Source organism: Camarhynchus parvulus, chromosome 7 (assembly GCF_901933205.1).
Source record: "Camarhynchus parvulus chromosome 7, STF_HiC, whole genome shotgun sequence".
Classification (NCBI taxonomy): domain Eukaryota; kingdom Metazoa; phylum Chordata; class Aves; order Passeriformes; family Thraupidae; genus Camarhynchus; species Camarhynchus parvulus.
Window position 1 is genome coordinate 22,212,925 of NC_044577.1, and position 13,088 is coordinate 22,226,012.

Sequence of the window (13,088 nt, forward strand, 5' to 3'; positions counted from 1 at the left end):
CTGCCTGACCTCTGTGGAGGCCCCGCAGGGGCTCCTGGGGCTATCGCGGCACCGCAGGGCCGGGCTGGCGGCGGCGATAAGCGAGAGCGGGGCGTCTCACGTCGGAGGCGGAGACCCTCCGTGCCTGCCGGCCCGGGAGTGTGCCCTCGGCACCGACCGCTCCCATCCCCGGCGCTGCGGGGAGGTCCGTGCCGCCCGGCGCTGGGCACGGGGAAGGGACACACGCAGGGGTTGCGGTGCCGGTGCCGGGAAGGAGGCGGGCGGGCCGGAGCCGGCGGTGCCGGCGCGGGGCGGGGAGCGGGGCGGGGCGGAACGGCGCCAGGGCCCGGCTGGCAGCGGCGGGCGGCGGCGCGGGGCCCGGACCGGGCCAAGGCCGGCGGCCCAGGGCAGGTGAGCGGGCGCGGCGGGGCCGACACGGCGGCCGGTGAGACACGGCGGCGGCGGGGCCGCGGCCGCCTGTGCCGAGCCTGAGCGGCGCCGGCACCGCACGGGCATTCATCCGGCGCGGCCTCTGCCTCGCCCTCCGCGAGTTTTTCCTTGATGCGTCCCTGTCCTTGCCCTTGCCTCTCCCCTGCACGGCCCCGCGGTTCCTCGAGCATCCTCCGCATCCCCGCCCGCTCGCCCACCCGCGCCCCTGCCGCTGCATCACCGCCGTTGCTCCCTCCCACTTGAGACCGTCCCTAGCTTCACTCTGCCTTCCTGTCCCTGCGGCTCCCGCTGTCCTCGTGTCCGAGGGCATCCTCAGGGGCCCGGGTGGCTCTGGAGGGCCCCGTCTAATGTTGTGCCCCTGTCCAGAGCACATAGCAGGTGTGGTGCTCGTGGCCATCCCCATGCAAAGCTGGCCCTGCTTGCGTGCACCACTTTGTGTGTGCTGCACGCAGCATGTCATGTGTGTCCATGTCCAGTGGTACTTGCTCCTGCCCTCTGAGGGCCCTTGCTGCTTGGCCATGCCGTCCCACTGTGAGTCCCTCTCTGCAGCTGGCTACCACAGCCCATCCTGAAACCTTGTCTCAGGTTCTCTTCTCTCCACAGCCCGGGACTTGGTGACCTGCCAGGATGGCCGTGCTGGGGGGTTACTGTGAAGGCAACAACTCCATCACCCAGGCCTGGGTCCAGCAAGGCTTCCAGCCCTGCTTCTTCTTCACATTGGTGCCATCTGTGCTGCTGAGCGTCTGCCTGTTGCTGGGTGCCCTGCAGTATGCCTGCTACGCCCGCTTCAGCCGTGCCATGGAGCCCAAGTACATTCCCCGCTCTCACCTCTACCGTGGCCAGGTCCTGCTGTCCCTGCTTCTGGCCCTGCAGCCCTTTGGTGGGCTGCTGTGGCAAGGAGTGGGGCTGAGACAGCTCTATGGGTATATGTTGCTCTATGCCTGCCTCTGGGCCCTCAGCTGGGGCTGTGCCATTGCCCTCCTGCAGCTGGAGCACACCCGGGTGCTGGCCCATGACCGAACACGGGGCCATGGCACCGTCCTCCTCCTCTTTTGGGCACTGGCCTTTGCTGCTGAGAACCTGACCCTGGTGTGCTGGAGGAGCCCTCTGTGGTGGTGGGCACTGGAGGACACCAACCAGAAGGTGGGCTGGGGATCTGTGGCCAGGGAAAGGGGGCGAGGCACTTTTGGGGATGGGAAGGACTGCGGCATCATGGTGTGGGGCTGGAGTATGCATGTACTGCCATGCCCAGGGTGTTTACAGTTCTGGGTTGCGCCCACATATCTGCCAGATATTTCAGTCCCAAGCTCAGTTATCACACATCTCTCCATGCCTCCACCCAGCTCCTGTCCTGCTTCTACCCAGCCCAGACCCATGTGCAGAAGTAGGGCTGTTTCCCTGATTCCCACAGCCCTTTTCCCCCATGTACCCCTTAGGGTAGATGCACCTTGAGCCAGAGGGCATGGAGCCAGCTCGTGTGGGGAGGAAGGAAGAAGTCTAGGTGCTGCCTGAGGTGCTGTGCTCAACCAGGGACTCCCACTGAGCTGCATGGGGTGTCCCCTGGCACACTGCACCCCATCCTCATGCTCTGCTCATTGTCTCTCTCAGATCATACCCATCCCATGCTCAAGGTTGTGCTGAGGGCCAGCTGAGATGCTGAACTCTCACTCCATTCAGGTGCAGTTTGGCTTCTGGCTGCTGCGTTACGTCTGCACGTTCATGCTCTTCATCCTGGGCATGAAGGCCCCGGGGCTGCCCCACAAGCCCTACATGCTGCTAATCAATGAGGAGGAGCGGGATGTGGAAAACAGCCAGGTAAGTCCTGGGACTGAAGCAATTTTAGGATATGGCCAGGAAGGAGCTGGGGATAAAATGGAAATACAGCTGTCCTGGGATCAGCATCTTCATGAGATGTGGGAGGACAAGGTTTAGGGCTGCCCAAGCTCCCTGCTTGCTGTCACTAGGATGCAGCCCTGTTTGGAGGATGGAGTGGGCACTCTGGAGTGGGGCTGGATTTCTTGTGGTGTTGCCCAGGACCATTGCCAGCTGGATTGGGGTGCCAGGGCAATGACTCCTTGCTCTGCTCTCCCCCAGCCACTCCTGACTGATGCCAGCAGGACCACCTCCACCTGGAAGGATTTCCGGAGGAAGCTGCGGCTGCTGGTGCCGTACGTGTGGCCGAGGGGCAACCACCTGCTGCAGGGGCTCGTGCTGTTCTGCATGGCACTCATGGGGCTGGAGCGGGCCATCAATGTCTTCGTGCCCATCTACTACAAGAACATTGGTGAGGCACCTGGAGCTTGGGGTGTGAGGGTCACCACAGGCTCACCAAGTGCTGGGGGGTGTTGAGATGACCTGGAGGGCTGCAGGGGTTTGGCAGGAGCAGAGTCCAGGGGGTCAGGGTCCAGCACTGGCTGCTGGGGCTGGTTCCCACTGGCACCCTGGGACGCTCCCTGTCCCTCCATCCTGACCCTTGGCACACTTCCCACAGTGAATGAGCTGACAATGGGTGCTCCCTGGCACACCCTGGCCTGGACTGTCTGCATCTATGTGGGGCTGAAGTTCCTGCAAGGTGGAGGTGCTGGTAAGGACCATTGGGAAGGATGGGGCACTGACGAGAGATGATATTGGGCACATCATACCAGTTCTGGGGTGGCCAGGGAAGCTCATATGCCCCATCACTGCTGCTGTCTTGGAATCAGCAACCTGGGCTGGTCCCAGGTTAGGGAGAGTGAGTGGGCTTCATCCCAAATCCCCCTTTCCCAGTTGGACTTTTGGAAGTCTTCTGCATGCCCCAGTGGGGCTGATCTTGGTTGACCTTTCAATGCTGCCCTGCAGGCTCCACTGGCTTTGTGAGCAACCTGCGCACCTTCCTGTGGGTGTGGGTGCAGCAGTTCACCAACAGGCAGGTGCAGGTGCAGCTCTTTGCCCACCTGCACGGGCTGTCCCTGCGTTGGCACCTGGGGCGTCGCACTGGTGAGGTCCTGCGGAGCGTGGACCGGGGCACCAGCAGCATCAATAGCCTGCTCAGGTTAGAGTGTGCCTGTGGTGGGTGGGGGCTTGGCTGGGCAGCCCCACCGAGCTGGGCTGATGCCCCATTTCCCCTCCAACCCCCCAGCTACATCATCTTCAGCATTGTCCCCACCATTGCGGATATTGTCATCGGCATAGTTTACTTCACCTCGGTCTTCAGCGCTTGGTTTGGCCTCATCATCTTCGTGTGTATGAGCCTGTACCTGAGTGAGTGTGGGGGCTCAGGGTGCAGGGCTGCCAGGCTGTGGGGTGGCAGGAGCCTTGCAATGCAGCTTCCTCCTGTCCACAGCTCTGACCATCTTCATCACTGAGTGGAGAACCAAGTACCGTCGGGACATGAACACGCGGGACAATGAAGCCAAGTCCCGGGCCGTGGACTCGCTCCTTAATTTTGAGACGGTACTGTAGGAGTTGGGGGGGGGTCACTGAGGACTGCTTGGGTGCTGATACCAGCTCTGCTCCTGTAGGTGAAGTACTACAATGCAGAGAGCTATGAGGTGAACCGCTTTAACAATGCCATTGTCAAGTACCAGGTACGGGGTGCTCAGTAACTTTAGGGGCACCAAGGGGGAAGAAGCCAAACCGCATAGGCACCTGTGGGGATGATGGAGATCGCCACGGGTCTGGTTTTGAGGCAGCAGCATCCCACAGGACTTTGTCTCTTCCAGGTCTCAGAGTGGAAGGTCAGTGCGTCGCTGGGCCTCCTCAACCAGACCCAGAACCTGGTCATTGGCCTAGGGCTGCTGGCGGGGTCCCTGCTCTGTGCCTACTTTGTCACTGAAAACAAGCTGCAGGTAAGGCTGGTGCCAGCCTTTGCAGAACCTTGCTGAGGTGGGGCCCTGGGGCTGGTGGTTACAGACCCCTGTCTCTTCCAGGTGGGGGATTTTGTCCTCTTTGGCACCTACATAATCCAGCTCTACACGCCACTCAACTGGTTCGGGACTTACTATAGGTAATGCTGGGAGGTGTGGAAGTGCCTGGTGTCCCCCTCTCCATGGGTGACTGGGTTTGTATGTGCTCCCCCAAACCCTTTTCTCTGGTCTTTGCCCTCTTCAGGATGATCCAGAATTCCTTTGTAGACATGGAAAATATGTTTGAGCTCTTCCACGAGGAGCAGGAGGTGGGTGCCACCTTTCTGGGACCTTGCTCCCTCGCTGAGTCTGTGGTCCTGCCCTGGGGATTGGCTGGTTCTGAGCCTGAGCCTCTACTTCGACAGGTGAAGGATGTGGTGAACGCCAGCGACCTGCGCGTGGAGGCTGGGCATATTGAGTTTGAGAACGTGCACTTCAGCTACATAGATGGGTATGGGATACTGGGCACCGGGTGGGACCTGCTACAGGGATCTGGGGCCATGTAGTGGCCCTGAGCCCCTCTCCATGTCCCTCTTCCAGGAAGGAAATCCTGCAGGATGTTTCTTTCTCTGTGATGCCTGGGCAGACCCTGGCTCTGGTGAGAGTGGGACTGTGAGTTCACTGTGGGAGGGAAAGATGGGGACAAAGAAGCTGGAAAATATGAAGGTGGGAAGGACAGCCCCCAGCAGGACCAGCCCTTTCCTGTCCAGCCCCTGGCCTCCAGCAGCTGGGAATTGGCCATCTCTAAGTCCCTTTTCCTTTGTATGTAGGTGGGACCTTCAGGGTCTGGAAAGAGCACCATCATCCGTCTGCTCTTCCGCTTCTACGATGTACGGGGTGGCTGCATCCGCATTGACGGGCAGGACATCTCCCAGGTGAGGGGGAAGGGCCTCCAAGGACCAGGGAGGACACACCAGCTCATCTGGGCCTTGCAGCACTGCTCAGTGCAGGCACAAGCACCTCCCCAGGGTAGGGGTGAGCATGCAGCCCCCACAGACCCTCTGCAGGCTGTGCCAGAAGTGGCAGAATGGCATGACTCTGGGACTCCAGGCTGAAATGCTGGGTACTGACCACAGCTCCCTGGGAAGGTCCAGAGCACTGTCAGGGCCCCCCACTGCAGAGTGGAGATGCAGCTGACAGCACATAGCTTGCAAGGAACGGGACTCATGGCTGAGGGTAGGGCTGGGTTTTGGAGGGATCTTTGCATTTGGTGTGGGTGTGCCTGAGCCCTCTCCCCTGCCTCCCAGGTGAAGCAGGCTTCGCTGCGTGCTCACATTGGGGTGGTGCCCCAGGACACGGTGCTCTTCAACGACACCATCGCCAACAATATCCGCTATGGACGGATCCTGGCCACTGACCAGGAGGTACAGGAGGCAGCCCGGGCTGCTGACATCCACGACCGTATCCTTTCTTTTCCTGATGGTGAGACCCCTGCAGTTCCCGCCATCCCATGGTCTCCTATGACCTTCTAGCTGCCCTCACAGGTATCCTTAGGGGACATCTCCCACGGGGACACTGCATGATTTTTTCTTGCTTTGCCTTTCCCTGCCTTCTTTCCAGGGCTAGATCAGCCCCTAGGCAGGGATAAGCTGAGGCTCCACCATGTGGCTGTGTAGTCACAGCAGGACGTCCCAGGGCAGCAGGTCCCCATCTCCATTTCAGAGGGCACCAGCACATAACGTTTCTACTCTTGTGGCTGCAGGATACAACACCCAGGTGGGAGAGCGGGGGCTGAAGCTGAGCGGGGGTGAGAAGCAGCGTGTTGCCATCGCACGCACCATCCTGAAGGGTCCCCACATCATCCTGCTGGATGAGGTAACAGCAGCGGCCCCAGCCCAGCCTCACCCAGCTCTGCAGCTGCCCACACAACCTCTGTCCCTTCCTCATGTTGTGTCTCACCTTGCAGGCCACATCTGCACTTGACACAGAGACTGAGAGGAACATCCAGGCTTCTCTGGCCAAGGTCTGCGCCCACCACACCACCATCGTTGTTGCACACAGGTAGGGACAAGGGGAAGGGGCTGATCTGAGAGGTGCTGGCCAGATCCCACAAGAGGGGCACACAGACCTGCCCCCTGCTCAGGAGGTGAGAGCCCCTGGGGTTGCATCTCCTGGCACCATGCAAACCTTCAGGAACCCTCTGCCACCCGAGTCAGGGTAACACCTGCTTTTCCCTGCAGGCTCTCCACTGTGGTAGGTGCAGACCAGATCCTGGTGCTTAAGGATGGACACATTGTGGAGCGAGGGAGGTGAGCACAAGGGGAGGGCTGGGGGAGGGAATCCCCTCGCTGGCTCTGGGGCCAGCTCAGGACCCTGCATCCCTCTGTTCTCCTCACAGGCATGAGGAGCTGCTGCAGAAGGGAGGTGTGTACGCTGGCATGTGGCTGCAGCAGCAGACTGGGGACGAGAGTGAGAGCAAGGAGCACCGCACTGAGAAGCCCCAGAGCAGCAAGAAAGCGTCATGAAGATGACCAGGAGTTCTGCTGGGATGCTGACTTGGGTCTAGGCCCCACACTGCCTGGGAGTCTTTTGCTGGCTGCAGGCAAGGGCCCTGCCTGCCCTAGAGCTGCAGGGGCTTGGTTGGACACTCCACTACATTTGTACATGTTTATTTTGCTGTTGTGTAGTTTCTTAAACCAGGTCCTTCCCAGGTCCATGCCTGTGTGCTCTGGGCAGGCTATGTGCCTCTTGGTGGGGGCAGGCAGGGTTAGTGCCTGTGCCCTTGGGTCAACTGGCAGCTCTGCCACGAGGTTGAGCTCCTTGGGATTAGGTGGGCAAGGGGTTGAACAGGCTGTGAGCACCTGCCCCATCCCCACACAAAGGGCTGCACCCCAACAGCAATGGAGGAGCAGGGCAGCTGGTGCCCCCTCATCCCTATGTGCCCCCCACTTCAACCACCATCCACAGAGATGTGCCACTCTGGGCCGGACACCAAGTGACTGCTCCCTCAGGTACCTCTGTACCTTGTACTATGCTTTTATTTTCTCCCAAGCAGCACTTTGACAAGTCCCAGCATTCCCTGGACCCAGCCTGACCCCCCTCCCTCAGCTGCTCAGAGCAGGACAGCCCAGTCCTGTGCAGAACCAGGCACAGACCTGCAGGCAGGAATGGTTGCAGTAGCAGGTAGGAAAGCAGCACAGCTCTGCATGGCTGCAGATGCCCTGCAAGAGGCCAGCAGGACAAATCTCCTCCACCCAACCAGGCTCCAGACTCAGGGCTTTGTTTGTAAGGAGAGGTTCTGTGCTACTGCTATCCAGGAGGGGATCCCCAGCAACACAACTGGAAGAACAGGCATTCCTACCCCAGCAGCATTTAAACAGGGCCCTGTTTAAGTTTAGGGCAGCAGGAAGGCAGCTGCAACCATCCCACGTGAGCGACGTTGCCATTTGAGTCAGTGCCAAGGTTACTTATTCTATTAAACCAGAAAGGAAATGCAGCTCCATTCAGTCTCAGAGAGGTCTTGTGCCCCAGCCAGGCGGGGTAAGGCCCAACGTGCTCTTGTACATGCAAACAGCAGGGAGGCACTGAGGCTGTGGGGAGCAGGGAGGGGCTGCTTTCACACTGCTGGGAGGCTGCACATTCAGCCATGCCATGCCCAGGCAAGAGACCATCCCAGCCACATTTGCTCTTTGCTGAGGGGCTGGCACAGCCCTCCCCAGAGCATGGAATCCAGCCTCCCACTACAGAAGGCAGCTACATCCCAGCTGTATGTCTGAGCATGCAGAGACATCCCCACAGAGCTCTGCCCTTGCCCCACAGTCCCAGCAGTGTTGGGACATGGCTGTGGCAACTGCAGGCAAGTGCAGACCCTGGGCTACTGCTTGCTTTGGTCAGTGCGTACCCAGCCCGGTTCTGTACACTCTTCACCTTCCCAGGAGCATCAGCAATTGGCTGCACTAATTTTATATAGGTACTAGGGCTGAAGTGTCAGTGTATATTTGGTTGCTTACAGCTCCCAGGGAGATGAGCTGTCCTTGGCAAGGGGCTCTTGGTACCAGTGTCCAGGCCAGAGCCCCATGGCATCCATGTGGGAGGCCAGAGCCACTCCTTGGTCACAAGCAGGATCCTGTGTCTGCTGGCCCAGCCTGCCTCCCCTGCCTACGACATGCTGCAGTTGGATGGCTTTGAACCGTGTGCCTGGAACAGAGAGAAGCACACAGTGAGCAAGGGCAAGCAGGCTCCTTCCTCTCTCCTACAAGAGGGCACATCCAGTGCTCAGGTTCCCAGAGATGAGTGCTCAGCAGTCATGCTGCCGCTACCCCAGGCTGGGCTGCCCTCCTGGTGAGGAAATCCAGGCTAGACAGAGCCCAGAGTAAGCAGAACCCAGGGAGGCCCCCTCCCTCAAACAGCCCCACAGCAGCGCAGAGCCCATGGCCAGCCTCACTCACCTGCCGCTGCGACTGCTGGTACTCGGCTTCGCTCGCTGACAGTGCCCGGGCCAGTGCCAGATCCTCCTCCTCCTGTGTGCTGCTGGGACAGTGAGTGGTGCATTGTGTGCCTCAGCCTCCCTCAGGCTCAGGCTGAGTGCTCAGAGCCCTTCTGGCCTTCAGCATCTCACTGCAACCCCCCAGCATGTCTTAAGGCAAGGAGCAACTGAGGATAACTTTGAACAGGCATGGGGCTGGGGAGGGAGCAGAGGATCCAGCTGAGGCTGGCAGCCAGAAATTCGGGCCAAGGAGAGCGATGCTAAGTCCAATCAGTAATATGGTGCTTTTAGCAGCACTGGGCACTGTGCCTGGGGACATGAGCTCCTAGGTGTCCTCCGTGAACACCCCTACTCCACCTATCACGCTCCAGCCAAAGCCATTAGCTGACAAGTGGTCAGACAATGGTTTGCCCTACTCTGTGTGTCAGTCACTGTCCCCTACCAGCACCCCTAGGGCTGAGGGCTTGCTTGCTGAACAGTTAGTTCCCTGTTGGCTCTGGACTCTTCCTTTTTTCCCCTGTCAGCCAGAGAGGCATCATATGCAAACACGTGCTGAGAGGAATGTTATCCCAGAGCCACATGATGCTTCCCCAGGCACCTTTCACACACAGGGGAGTGCACAACACACCACACCACGTGCTTTGGGGCTGTACCTGGGCTGCTGTGCTGAGCTGCGTGCTGACTCTGCCAGGGACATCTCCAGAGCTCGCTGCAGTGCCTCTTCCTCACTCTGAAACAAAATACCTTGTCACCAGCCTGGCCAGGGTGGGGGGCAGGACACAGCCCTCAAGCATTTATAGTAGGTACAGTCCAGGAGACCAGACAAAAAAGGTGAAAAACTGGGGCTCTGGACAGACCAGCAATGCTCTCCCACTGCCCAAGGGGACATATCCCTGCTTACTAATGCAGGAGTATGCCATGAGTACCAGTGGAAAGCAACTTCCAGTCTCCTTCAGCCTTTGCTTGTACTGCAGAAAGACAACACCCAAGGAAAATGGCTGGTGCACTTTGTCCCTTTGGGGAAAGCTAAGCACCAAGTGCTTAGCTCTTAGTGCTTAGCTGAGAGCTGTCATTTGCAGGCACCAGAGCAAGCTCTGATTTCCCACAGAACATTCAGGATCACTGTCTGCCAGGGAAGACATAGCTGGGAGCACAGTCACCTACAAAGTGTGGGCTAGAAAGCATTTGTTGCAGTCACATCCTGCAGTTCTTAGAGGGCACAGAAACCACCCCAAATGGCCAGGCCAAGCCACTCACCAGCCCATTCTGCAGCATGACAGCTGGAGGGGAGGTGCTGCGAGTCTGCGACGCAGCTGCTCTGCCTCCCCTGCAAGCAGAAGAAAAGCTGCGTTATTGTCAGTCCTGCTATGGCACAAGAAGAAGGGGGTTGTCACTCTGGCATTCCACAGAGAGCCAAGATGAGCCTGGTCATGCCCACCTCAGAATTACAAGTCAGGCCATCACCTTACCTGGCACAGGCCAGAGAAGAGGAGCTGTCTGCTGGCCGGGCAGCTGCAGTGACTATTTTGGAGGAGGATGCCTGGGCTCTGGTAACTGCAGCATTCCTAGGACAGACAGGACACCTCTGAGAAACTGTTTACCATCATGAGCAATTCCTAGGCATTGAACACCTTGGGATATCAAGCCGGATAAGTGAGGCACGTCCCTGGCTCCTCTTCCTCCCATGTTGCAGCTGTTATTCCCAAGAGTTTCAAGTGCTCTTTCTCTCCCTAAAACCCTCTACCAGGACAGGCAGAAACCCATGGCTACAGAATAAGGGGCTGGGGAAAGAAGCAAGAGCAAAGCAGTCAGCAGGCAGTACTGAGAGCTTTTGCTGCAGGACAGACTGAGTATACTGGTGTGCTTGGTGCTGCAGGAGGACACACTGGCACACAGGGCAGGGAGTGTCAGAATGCAGCAGTCCCAGACAATGGGTCAGAAGGAGCTGAGCTTCTTCCCTGTCACCAATTTGGCAAACACAGTCCCACCCCTCCCAGCCTGTCTGTTCTCAGGCCCTCACCCTGCTTTGGAAAGGGGATGCCCTGCCCCACTGCAGTCATGGTCCAGGGGGTGCCGATGCTTGAGGCAGTAGTTCTTGTGGCACTGGTCACAGATCACCTTCATCATCTCCTTCTGCTTGCAGCCAGGCTTCAAACACTTGTTGGTGAAGATCTGAAAGATGACATGGCAGTGCTGAAAAGGACCGTATGCTGTGGGGCTGTTCCTTCTCTCCATGCCAGGCCCTGGGCACTGACCAGCCTTCCCCATCAGCGTTATCTTCTGCAAGGCTCTGAAATTTGTCTCTGAATACTTTAGATGTCTCTGAATACTTTCTTTAGATAGTTCATTAGTAATTCACTGGTGCCTCAGTCTCCAGAGATAAGAGTCTCCACAACCACAGAATGCACAGCAGGAGAAAGAGTGCCTTGCCCAGGGACTCCTGCCTTCCATACCAGAGCAGTGATAGCCCAGGGCATTCCAGCTGCTGCTGGGCTGGATTCCTGCAGGGCCAGCCCCCTGCAGCAATTTCATCCCCTGGCAAGATGGGGTAGCTATTTGCCAACTGCATTTTCCTAATAGCAGTACGCAGTTTACCATCCCGATGTCCCAGGTGGCTGCCCAGCCCCACTCCATCACCACCTTCCTCCCCTGACAGCCTCCACAAAGCCCTGAAGATGCCTCCAGCTCACGAACCCTCCCTGGATCAGCCTGTGCCAGGGCTGAATCTGTGCTGTTTTCATCCCATTGCCAGGCTGTGTCAGAGACCTGGCAGAGCTCACCTGGCAGAGCCCCACAGTGCCTACCTTGCGCTTGCGTTGTGCAGGGTCAGACTTGCAGTCACGGTCAATGTGCTCACCCACCACAACATCAGGCATCTCCCCCCGCCTCACAGGGACTGGGGTGTTGCAGAGGGGACACACTGGGACCTGCACATCCTGCAGAGACAACAACAGGGAGCTGGGAGCAGGTAGCTGGGCAACCTTGAGCACTGCACAATCATCTCTCTCCCTTTCAGGACCTGCCTACCATGGCTTCCACAGCTTCAGCTGCAGTTTGAGATCCTGCTCATGACCCTCCAACCAGCTTGCACAGCAGGTGCAGAGGCACAGAGATACACTGTGGGAAGGGAAGATGGTGCGGCTGGGAGATGCCCAAACCACTTCACCCAGTGGGAGAGGGAGGGTTGGATGTTTGTGGCACTGAGACGCAGATCCTGGCTTTCAGGTACATCTTCAGATTCAGTACACATCCCAAGGGTGACTGCTCAAGCGACCAAAGTCACCAGAGATTATTATGATGGGTGGCTAGAAAAGCTCAGCAGCTCCATGCAAGAGGGTGGATGAGATCTGCTCCCTGCACTTACCTTCTTGTAGGCAGAGGTGCAATCGTGCTGGGCATAAGTGATGTGGTCGGTGCAGAAGATCTGCTCGCAGGCATCGCACTTCAGGGGAAGGAAGTCTAGGAGCAGGATATGGCATGGGCAGAGAGCATGGAGATCAGCACTGCCCACCCGTAGCCCGGGCGCCTCTCCGACTTCCCAAAGACAAAACAGTGACCCCGCGGCAAAGCCAGAGCCGCACCTCTCATCCCCCAGCACGAAAACAAAAGGGCTGCAGGTCCACAGCCACGTCTTCAGAAATACCCAGGGCTCCTCTACTCAAAACGTGCGATCCCCGAGATTAGGAGTAGCATCCTGAATCACACGGATTTCCCCGCGGGCTGCCGGCCTCAAACCGGTGGGAAGTGATGCTGACAGTCGCTACGGACTTCGCCCACCGGGATAACCGGGGTATGGCGGGGTCCCAGGGCCCCGCCGCGTGCGGCCTCCCCAGCCTGCAGCACCCAGGCCCGGCAGAGGGGTGCCTGTCCGGGCCCTGCCCCGCTATCCCCGGGCAAGAGCCGCTGCCCAACGGGTAGAGCCGCGTACCCGGACAGAGCCGCCGGCGGAAACCCGGTGGCACGGACAGCCAGCCCCGCCCTAGCGGGGTGCCCGCGGGCAGCAGGAGGATCAGGGACCCCTCCGCCATGGGCAGCACGGGTGACACGTCCCGCCCTTCAAGCCCCGCTACCGAGCGGGCGCCCGGCGCCGCCCCGCCGCCTCCCCGCAGGCCGGGCTGCCCGCTCCGTGCCGCCCGGGCCCAAGGCCGCGGCCGTGCGAGCCGCGCCCACCCCCCGGGCTCCCCGGCGCTCACCCAGACGCTGGCAGGCGGGCCAGGAGCAGTGCGCGCCCAGGTCCGGGAACTCCATGGCGGCACCGCCGCCACCGGCACCGGCGGCCCCGCCGCGCCAGCTTCCGGCGGGGCGTCACGGGGCGGGACCGGGCCCAGCCCCGCCCCGGCGGGCACAGC

At 59.6% G+C, this 13,088-nt stretch overlaps 2 protein-coding genes across 5 annotated transcripts; one reads left to right on the forward strand and one right to left on the reverse strand.

Annotated features, from left to right (window-relative positions):
* Positions 1-62: 62 nt before the first annotated feature.
* Positions 63-6,967, forward strand: ABCB6 (ATP binding cassette subfamily B member 6 (Langereis blood group)). 3 transcript variants are annotated; one of them, XM_030952175.1, is made up of 20 exons: positions 63-184; positions 1,033-1,572; positions 2,107-2,244; positions 2,524-2,713; positions 2,921-3,013; positions 3,268-3,460; positions 3,548-3,669; positions 3,752-3,861; positions 3,930-3,995; positions 4,131-4,256; positions 4,338-4,414; positions 4,519-4,582; positions 4,679-4,764; positions 4,854-4,911; positions 5,084-5,188; positions 5,561-5,735; positions 6,016-6,128; positions 6,220-6,314; positions 6,494-6,562; positions 6,652-6,967. In XM_030952175.1, the coding sequence occupies exons 2-20, from the start codon at positions 1,057-1,059 to the stop codon at positions 6,776-6,778; spliced, it is 2,523 nt and encodes an 840-aa protein (XP_030808035.1). In that variant the 5' UTR covers positions 63-184; positions 1,033-1,056; the 3' UTR covers positions 6,779-6,967. The 3 variants fall into 3 exon arrangements, with proteins under 3 accessions (XP_030808035.1, XP_030808034.1, XP_030808036.1); XM_030952174.1 differs by lacking the exon at positions 63-184 and adding an exon at positions 328-390; XM_030952176.1 differs by lacking the exon at positions 63-184 and adding an exon at positions 402-424.
* Positions 6,968-7,249: 282 nt separating this feature from the next.
* Positions 7,250-13,043, reverse strand: ZFAND2B (zinc finger AN1-type containing 2B). 2 transcript variants are annotated; one of them, XM_030952178.1, is made up of 9 exons: positions 12,933-13,043; positions 12,104-12,198; positions 11,544-11,675; positions 10,760-10,911; positions 10,209-10,304; positions 9,997-10,066; positions 9,393-9,469; positions 8,702-8,780; positions 7,250-8,450 (listed from the first exon to the last, which is right to left on the reverse strand). In XM_030952178.1, exons 1-9 carry the CDS (start codon positions 12,985-12,987, stop codon positions 8,412-8,414), a joined length of 795 nt encoding a protein of 264 aa, XP_030808038.1. In that variant the 5' UTR covers positions 12,988-13,043; the 3' UTR covers positions 7,250-8,411. The 2 variants fall into 2 exon arrangements, with proteins under 2 accessions (XP_030808038.1, XP_030808037.1); XM_030952177.1 differs by having other exon boundaries at positions 8,702-8,783.
* Positions 13,044-13,088: the final 45 nt, after the last annotated feature.